The sequence below is a fragment of the Orycteropus afer genome, unplaced genomic scaffold (assembly GCF_000298275.1).
Source record: "Orycteropus afer afer isolate SDZICR_OR568_19922 unplaced genomic scaffold, OryAfe1.0 scaffold00009, whole genome shotgun sequence".
Classification (NCBI taxonomy): domain Eukaryota; kingdom Metazoa; phylum Chordata; class Mammalia; order Tubulidentata; family Orycteropodidae; genus Orycteropus; species Orycteropus afer.
The window spans coordinates 11,459,997-11,470,233 of record NW_006921596.1 but is presented as its reverse complement, the minus strand read 5'-3'; the positions used below and the strand labels follow the sequence as shown (position 1 = coordinate 11,470,233).

The window sequence follows — 10,237 nt, the reverse complement described above, 5'->3', positions numbered from 1 at the left end:
GTGGGTGCCTTGGGAGGAACGGTTGGTGAAAGGGCTGGAGGGAGGCAGCATGTCTGGCCTTGCAGTAATAGGCCTTGGGTTACTGCTGGTAATCCTGCCTTCCCCTTGTAGGGTTAGAGGAGGTCAGAACATGTGGCCTCCTTGTCGTTTTAGCAATAACATTTATAGAAAGAATGGAGAGAAGGTACATGGACCTGTATGGTTGCAAAGTTTCTGTATTTTACATGAAGTGGTACAACAATAACTCAAACTAGACTAAAATATAAAGGGAATATATTGTAATCCTTAGAGCAGCCATTTAAAAAATATGTGTGTGTGTGTGTATGCGCACACATAAACAAACCCACTGCCATCAAGTTGTTTCTGACTCACAGCAACCCTACAGGACAGAGTATAACTGCCGTACAGGGTTTCCCAGGCTGTAAATCTTTACAGAAGCAGACTGCCCCATCTTTCTCCCAAAGAGTGGCTGGTGAGTTTGAACCACTGACCTTTTGGTTAGTAGCCAAATGCCTTAATCACTGCACCACAGAGCTCCTTATTAAAAAGAATAATGCAATGAAATACAGCTAAACAGCCAATCAAAAGAACAAAGTTAGAGGACTGACACTACCTGGCTTTAAGACTTACTGTAAAGATAAAGTAATTAATACAGTGTGATACTGGCCAAAGGAAAGATAAATAGACCAATGGATCAGAAGAGAGAGACCAGAAATAGATCCATACAAACGCAGTCAATTGATCTTTGACAAACGCAATTCAATGGAAAAAAAAAAAAAGCCTTTTCAACAAATGATGCCAAAACAAATGGACATCCACGTGCAAAATAAATGAATCTAGGCAGACACCTCACGTCTTTCACAAAAATTAATTCAAATGAATCACAGACCTAATTGTAAAACACAAGCTGTGGAACTTCAAGAAGAAGGTAGCATAGGAGAATATCTAGGTGACCATGGGTTTTGTAATGGAAATAAAGAGACTACTGATACAATATTAAAAATATAACAAACATCACTGAACAATATGTACAGAAATTGTTGAATGTGAACCAAATTTGCTGTGTACACTTTCACCAAAGACCCATTAAAATATTATATATGTAAAGAAATGTTAGCACTAAAACTAAAAAAAAGGAAACACTGAAATACCATTTCTCAGACAACAGACTGGCAAAAGTTCAAAATATCAAAGAGATGTGTCAATAATTTAAACATCCACTAACAGTAAATCATGGGACATTCACACTATGAAGTAAACTACACAGCAGTGAGAGTGAGTGAACTACTGACACCTGTATCCAAAGGCAAGATTCCCAAAATACATTTTGAGTAAACTAAGCAAGTAATTAAAGAATATAGTTAGTATAATTCTATATTAAATTCAAACATAGGCTAAACTAAACAACACATTGTTTATGTATAGAGATATGATAAAAGTAGAAAGAAAAGCAAGGAAATAATTCATGAAAAAATCAGAAGAGTGGTTATCTCTAGGAGGAAAGTACAGCTAATGGAGGGGGGGGGTGGGGAGGAGGTATACAGGTAGCTTCTAAACTACTGATAAGGTTCTATTTCCTAAATTGGATGCTTAGTAAATGAGTGCTCATTGTTATTCTTAAGATATGTTTTCATACATTCTTTTGCCAATATGGGAACTCTGGTGGCGTAGTGCCTAAGGCATTTGACTGCTAACCAGAAGGCTGGCGGTTCAAGCCCATCAGCCACTCCTTGTAAGGAAGGTTGGGCAATCTACTTCCATAGTGATACCGCCTTGGAAACCCAAGGAGGGGTTGCTGTGAGTCAGATCCAACTCCACAGCAGTGAGTTTGGTTTGTTTTTTTGCAAACATATTTCACAATAAAAAGTTTCTTAAATTTGAAAAATATCATAATATTACTCATTTTAAGGATCAATGAGTCATTCTTACAATGTTAACGTAGACATTCAAAAAAAATTATTTCATAGGCATCTCAATCTGAGTATGTTCAAAACCAAAATCCTGATTTCCAATGTGCACCCTCCCCACCCCACTGGCTCCTCTGTTGTCTTTCCCACCTCAGTAAAGACATCAGCAGCCTTCCACCTGCTCTGCCCAAAAATCTGGGAGTCATCCTTGATTCCTCTCTCTCTCTCTCTCAAACCCACACCCAAACCATCTGCAAATTGTGTTCTCTCTCCTTAGATTATATCTGAAATCCATTCACTCCTCACCAACTTCACTGTACCACCCCACACAAGCCACCTTTGTCACTTACGTGGATAACTACACGTACATAACCACGGCAGCCTCCTTCCTGGTCTCCCTGTTTCTCCCCCTCGCTATACTCTGCTCTTAACTCACTGCCAGAATGGCTGCTAGAAAATGTAAGTCGGGACAAGTCATCTTTTGCTCAAAACCCACCTGCTGTTGGTTGTTGGTAGCTGCCATCAAGTCAGTTTTGACTCACGGTGCCCCCATGTGTACAGAGTAGGACTGTGTGCCTTGGGGTTGTCCAGGCTGTGACCTCTCAGCAGCACACAGGCAGACCTGGACTCCAAGGAGCCTCTGGGTGGGTCGGAACAGCCAACCTTTCAGCCAATAGTTGAGTACTTAACCATGTGTGCCACCCAGGTACTCCCATTTCCCTCAGAGTAAAAGCCAGTGATTCATACCATGGCCTACTTGGTCCTACCTATTCCAGCTCCTACTACCTGTCCTTCACTTTCTCCCTCACCCAATCCACTCCAGCCACAATCTTGCTATTCCTCACACATGCCAAACATTCCCTCTGAATCCACATGGCTCACTCCCTTATTTCCTCCATGTCAAGAGCTCAAGTGACACCTTATGAGAGAGACTCATTGGGACTAGACTCTACAAAATAGAGGACCTCCCCAACCAGCACTGCCTTCCCCCTCTGCCTTGCCTATCACTCTCCATCCTGTCACCATCTAACCGTCCATGTATTTTCTTATTTATTGTCTGTCTCCGCTCACCACAATGAACACTCCACGTGGGGAAAATTTTTATGGTTTGCTTCTTACTCCATCCCTGGTACCTAAAATAATGCCTGAGATAAAACCAAAAACCAAACAAAACGGTTTTTGGTTTTATCTCAGGCATTCCAATTTGCAAGAAATTAAAAACTGACTTTAAAAAAATCAAGAAAAGCAAAGTATGTTAGACTTTTATAAACCAAAATGGAAATAAAACTATCATTCATATCCCATACCTTCACCTCAATTGATGTACTCTCATAAAGTTAAGTCCTAAAGTAGAAAGCACTTCCTAATTCAGCGAAACAAGTGTTTATTACTTGCCAAGCCCACAGGGAATCAGGGAGGCCAAACAGTGCAGGCTAGAAGAAACCCTAAAGACCGTTCAGTATTGTTGGCTACTGTGAAGTCAGCCCGCGACTCACGGTGACACCACGCGCAGAACAAAACGCGGCCTGATCCTGCACCATCCTGTGATCAGCTGCCCATGAGACTATTGTCATCATCGGACTTTTACCGGCTGACTTCCAGAAGTAGGTTGCTAGTACTTTCTATTTAGCCCATCTTAGTCTGGAAGCTCTGCAGAAACCCGTTCAGCATCCAGCAACACACAAGCCTCCAGTAACAGATGGGTGTGGTTATGTATGAGGTACACTGGCCACGAACTGAATCCGGGTCTCCCATCTGGAAGCTGAGAATTCTACCACTGAATCACCACTGCCCCCATTCATTCAGGATTAGCCCCTTCATTTTTATGAAAGAAGCTGGGGATATGAAATGACCTGTGGAGAACCCAAAATTGTTCTGTGCCAAAATCAACAATAGCGGAAAAACATCACAAGCAAAAAATCTAGTTTGCCTATTCAGTTGTGATCCTTGCTATATAGCAAAATTCAGCTTTTATCAAACTAGAAATAAATGCATCTCCATGGAAACAACATTCCCCAAGTATAAATGGGAGATTGAAAAATATGGTTTTCTATGCAGATCTTCTCATCCTAAGTATCTACACAGGATTTGGAGTAGAAAGGGATGAAAAAGAACAGAGTTTTATAATCAGACGAGTCTGGATTTGAATTCTGGCTCCACCACATACTTGATCTTAGGCAAGTTACTTAGCTTATCTGAATGGCCCAGTTATCTAATCAGCAAGATGGGGATAAGTAAGACCTCTTGTAAGTTTGTTAAGAATATTTTCAGAAGAACAAGCCATTTAATTCAGGGTCTTGTATTTTATTCAGTTACATAATGTTCAGTGAGAATCACCATCTCTGATGGCCTCTGTTAGTTTCATGATTAACGTACTATCAATGGCACCAGCATGGGATTTCTACTAGCAGGGGACAGCACAGTTGACATGGCTATAAGGACAGCAGCTACCAGATGCTACCAGTTTAAGGCAAAATAAAAGGCTGCATAAGTTATTTTTTCTGAAGATGTAAAACTGAATGACTTGTTTCTGACTACAGCTTTGAAGCCTGATCAATTACATATCTCAAAACTGGAAGGGATCTTAGAGGTTATTCTGCAGGAATCGTCTCCACAGTGTATTAGATGAGATGAGATGACCAACTTCTCCTTAAAGGCTTCTAGTCAACCAGACTCTCAAAAGATAGCAGTTTTTATCATTTTCTGACCTAATTATTAGAAAGGGTTTCCCCCACTAAGAACAGATAAGTGATAAAAAATGAATGATGATGTATAAATGCCACCCACACTACATACTTTTTGGAAATACAAATCTTTACGTATTGTTTTCATTTAGGGGTGGAAAATAAGTTTCAAAAATGCATCTTGAAATTTACATTTACATCCTTGTAACACAAAAACTCTGCTTATAAATGTATGAAACATAGGGTAAACATACCTGGGATGATATCGTTGATATGCAAAAGTAGTGTACTTTCAACACTTGCAAAACTACAAAGCTGTACACCATTAAATCTTCCATCCCAGTTGCCAATAGGATTATCCTAGAAATTAAATAATAAACTTAAAAAAAATCCTCAATAAAATGTAAATATGGAAGTCAATATTTTCCATTAAAGGGTCCTCCAAAACATTTTGCACTAGTAAATTTTAACTGTTTTGCTTAAAAGAAAAAGGCTGCATTAGGAATAATTACCACAGAAACAATGCTTTACATTTTGGTGGAGACATGAAATCCAAGAATAATCAAGTCATAGTAATCCCATAGGCGAGAAAAGAATGAACAGTGCTTTAAATATTTTACCAGACAATAAATACTAGTTTATATAACAACAAAGATATTATTCTGCATCAAAAGATTTATTAATAATATATTAATCCTAGCTTGCTCTGATCACTGCTCAGCAGTCCCTCAGCACATAAATATTCAATTGGACTCCAGTTGGCTCTTCTGTACATGGGAAGTCTAGTCTGTCATTATTTCCTTGTCATGTTATGGGTATGCAAGAATTTCCTCCAAAATAGAGACTTACAGATTTAATTATTCTATACTTCAATGTAAGACCATCTAGTAGTGCGGTGCATAGAGCTTGGTGATGGTCAGGCTGATCTGACAATTGCCATGAGCACCAATCTGTTCAGAGTGCTAAGATATCTCTGAAAATATAAGCCGATGAAGAAAATTGCATTTTTCACAACTTTACTCTCAAGGAGTGTCCTAGCGGTGTTTGGAATGAATGCCTGCACAAGCCAACTGGGTGAGGGAGCACAACAAGGGGAGAATTTGGGGGAGGAGGGCAGCCCTTATAAAGCGTGTGACCTGTGGACTGAGATGATCCCTGGACTGCCTCCTAAGGAGGGGAAAGCCTCAATGGCTTTTGCCAAGTTTGGAGCCTGAGCTGAATGTCCTGAAGAAACGGCAGACTAAACCCAACGATCAGTGGCCCTCCTTCTCTAACCTTCCTCCCACTCACCACTATCTCTCTCCAAATAGATATGGAGTTAATATTTCAAAAATATCAGTTTCAAGGGGTGCTTTCCTGAGGAATCTGCTCTGGTTCTAACTTTGCACACATAAGTGTTCTATAAATGTCTGTTTAGTAACTGCTGATAGCAGATAGAATTTCCTACATGAGATATTTAAGCACAGGGTAACAGAAACTTATGGTAGAGCACCAACCAAAAAATATACTTAAAGAAATTTAAAATGTTTACTAAAAACACTCCCATAGTGAATACGAGAGTGTGTCACTCACGTCCTCTCTCATTCTTCATTTCAGTGTTTAATAATTCTGTATGAATTTCCTTCTTTTAATTAACAAAATAGTGCCCATATCTTCCATCTATTTTAATATATGTTCTCAGCCTTTTTCTTTTTAATGCATAGGAATAATTCAACTTCCATACTGGAATGTATTCATTATTAATAAGTGTAATTGCAAGGTAGCATTAGAAACACCCTAAGAGAAAACTCAAAATGATCTAACCCCAAAACCAAACCCACTGTCCCGGAGTTGATTCTGACTCACAGTGACCCAACAGGACAGAGGAGATCTCCCCCACAGGGCTTCCAAAGCTGGGACTCCCTCATCTTTCTCCTAGGAAGTGGCTGGTGGGTTCCAATAGGTTAACAGTTGCAGGCTTTAACCACTGTACCACCAAAGCTGCTTTATTCCTCTAAAGCAATGTGCTTCACTTAAATGATTTTATACTAGTCACTAAAATCAGATCACAGCCAATAAAATTTTGTAAAGTATCATTAAAAAGGAAATAGATTACCAAAAAAAAAATAAAATAAAAAAACTGTTTCAAATACAGAGAAATAACACATCAGTTAAAATACTGCTTGCTATTTTGTTTGTTTTCTGCCTATTGGTCAGCTATGAAAAGATGAATTTGGAGGTTGAAAACATTATCAATTTATGAAAACTGGAAAAAAGAGTAAATTTAATTCTATACCTACAGTCCTGTACCATTGCAATGGTCCTTTACCACAAGCAAATTAGAGCATGCTCTCTAAATTACTCCAAATTAGTCCATTTTAAATATTCGAAGTATTCAGTCTGCACTGACATTGGTTATAAAAGTAGTAATTATATTCACAAAAATAATATAATCCAAAATTTTCTTACCATGTCCACACCAACAAAATATCCTAAACTTTCCTTTCCTGGCAAAACATCACAGAATATAACTGTTCCAGATTCTAGAGTTTCTCCAACCTTCAAAGAAACTCTGGAGTTTATTTCCAAAGGGGGAAGTTCAACTTGCATTGTGTCCACTGGACCTGCATAGTCACTCTCCAACCCAGTGTCATCGTCTTCTATGATTTCTAGCTTGTCCAAGGCAACAAACACTCCACAGTCTTCATCACACTGAAAGAGCTGCTTCCCTTGATAGATTCCATCAGTGAACCCCTGGCCACGACCTTCTTCCTAGTTTTTAAGAGACAGAGGAAAAAGTAATCTAGAAGTACAGACATAGACAGATGATGCACAGGAAAAAGGAATTGCCAGGGTATCATTCCAGAAAAATTCTAAATGACAGAAGACATAATTATTAGCAATTGCTGTTACACTTAGGATATTTGAAAAATAAAACTGTATCTGATGCTATAATAAAATTACCTGATAAGGAAATTTAAAACACTATTAAATAAAATTTTTAAATCAATTTCATTTATTAAAAAGCTGGGCTGGATTCTATATTGTGGTTTAAACAATCATTTTGTCATAAAAGGAACAATTTATTTTAAAATAACAGTAACGTAAGTTCCATTTACTGAGCACTTACTATGTGCCAGCCACTGTGCTAAATTCTGCATCACAAAAACACTGCAAATTGCATATGACATCTTTTACAGGTAAGGAAGCAAATTTAGAGAAGCTAAGGAACTTAGTTAAGTAACTTGGTAACGTAGATAGTAAAGGGCATGCTGGGATTCAAATCTCCAATTCTTTTAAAATCATTGCTAAAAATATTAAGACACAAACAAGGCATGAAATTCTATTTGCAAGAATGCCAAAATGCTATTGACATTTAAGTTCTTGAGACTATTAAGTTTGGAAACCTAATCACAGAGTTCTTGGGTCTCTTTTCAGTAGAAATAAATTCCAAGATGATTTTCATATGTATTATGTAAGCAAGTTAAAACACTTCAACTTACTAAAAAAATCTTAAATCCAAGTTATCATTATTCATAGCACACATTAGGAAAAGCCTGAGAAACCCACAGAAGATAATGTCCCAATTATCAATGAACAATTTCGTGAAGTAATTAGTTTACAATCCGGTAGACTTTAATATGTTGTTGTTGTTGTTAGGTGCTGTCAAGTTGGTTCTAACTCCTAGTGTCCCCATTAACAACAGAACCAAGCATGGCCTGGTCCAGTGCCATCCTCAGAATCATGGCTATGCTTGAGGCCATGGGGACAGCCACTGTGTCAGTCTGTCTCGCTCAGGGTCGTCCTCTTTTTCACTGACCTACTTTATCAAGCATGATGCCCTTCTCCAGGGGCTGGTCCCCCCATGACCAGCATACGCAAGAAATGAAGTCTGGCCATTCCCGCTCTAAGGAGCATTCCAGCTGTACTTCTTTCCAAGACAGATTTGTTTATTCTTCTGGCAGTCCATGGTATGTTCAATATTCTTTGCCAACACCACAATTCAAATGCATCAATTTGTTTGTGGTCTTTCTTGTTCACTGTCCAGCTTTCACATGAATATGAGGTGATTGAAAATACCATGGCTTAGGTCAGTTTAATATGGACAATATTAATACAGTCTAATATAAAACCAAAAAAAAAAAAAAAGCCAAATCCACTGCCATTGAGTCAATTCAACTCATAGCGACCCCTCCTTGGGTTTCCGAGGTGGTATCTCTATGGAAATAGACCGTCCAGTCTTCCTTCCGAGGAGTGGCTGATGGGTTTGAACCACCACCCTTCTGCTTAGCAGTCAAATGCCTTGGGCACTATGCCACCAGCACTCCCACAGCCTAATATAGACTATGTTAAAATTTTTAAGTAACAAAGTCTTCAATAACTATGTGACTTGTTTCTTATTTTGGTGAACAGATCCCAAAGAGAGGCAAACCTAAGAGGGACTAGTTTGTGCTCAACTGCTAACCTAAAGTTTGGCGGTTCAAAACCACCCAGTGCACCCTGGAAGGGTGGTATCATGGGAGAAAAAGTCTGCTTCCATTAAGATTACAGGCAAGAAAACCCAATGGAGCAGTTCTACTCCGTAACAAATGAGTTATAATCAACCCGATGGCAACTAACAACTGTAGCAGGTAATTGAAATAACAGGTGTGGGAGGATATGTCAAAGCCATCAGCTTTGCATCATCTCAATTTACCATTAAAACATAAATCCTAAAGATTATGAATACTAAACATCACAGAAGACCTCTGGAAAAACTAATTTTGTATTTAAAGGAGAAAAAACAATGCATGGGTGCATTCAAACACACACACATACTACAAGCTCACTACAAATTCCAAAACGGGTCACCAAACTTACCAGCAGCTCTACTCCAAAGAATATTCCCGACACTGTCCTCTCTGCTAACAAGGGTCCTCTGAAGCGCACGACGCCAGGAAATTTCTCTTCCCCAGATCTCAGCTGCACCTTCACAGGGCAACCCACGTCTATTTGGAGGCCTTTACTTAGTCTGTTTCTGTTTTTATACAGGCTGATTCTCTCCTCACAGTTGGTAATTGCCAAAAGTAACTCTGTGTATTTTTCATTTATTTCCACAACATCTTTTTCATCAACAAAAAGAACTGCATGAGATTGCTCTAAAATTTTTAATCCGATCTGGTTTTTCTTGCCTTTTGCCGAAGGGATCCTTGAATGTCCCAAGGAACGGTCCTGAATATACTGTCCTATACTGCCCTTCGGTACTTTAAGGAGCTTCTGTGTTTGTTTGTCTGTAACGCTGCATTCTTGAAGAAGCAAATAGAAGACCCGCTCTTCCCAGTAGGGTGAAGTAACTTTTTCTTGGCTCCATAAGCTTGAACTCATTGTGATACTAACTTTAAAATTTTAACTCAAAAAAAAAAGGAACTACTAATAAGTTTCTCATACAACTGTAAAAATTAAATTCACCAGAAGTCCCAAAGCATGTTTGTAGCAATTTGGTGTCCATGCTGGGAAAAAAAAAAAAAAAGAAAGAAAGAAAATCAAAATGACTGGAGAATAAAAAGAAATTTAAGACATTATCTCACGCAACCTAAAATTAAGATTAAAGACATTTAAAAAATCTCATTGCATTAGCAGAAACACACAAATTAAATAGTTTCAAAAATATTTAAAAGGGTTAAAAGA

The 10,237-nt window shown here is 38.5% G+C and overlaps 1 protein-coding gene across 1 annotated transcript in view; it reads right to left on the bottom strand.

Moving 5' to 3' along the window:
• CYLD (CYLD lysine 63 deubiquitinase) overlaps positions 1-9,934 on the bottom strand; it is an 85,161-nt gene extending 75,227 nt beyond the window's left edge. Inside the window, exons 1-3 of the mRNA XM_007947011.1 lie at positions 9,431-9,934; positions 7,040-7,342; positions 4,846-4,951 (exon numbers count right to left, since the gene is read on the bottom strand). Coding sequence (XP_007945202.1) covers positions 4,846-4,951; positions 7,040-7,342; positions 9,431-9,934 — 913 coding nt within the window. The remainder of the gene's footprint in view (positions 1-4,845; positions 4,952-7,039; positions 7,343-9,430) is intronic.
• Positions 9,935-10,237: the final 303 nt, after the last annotated feature.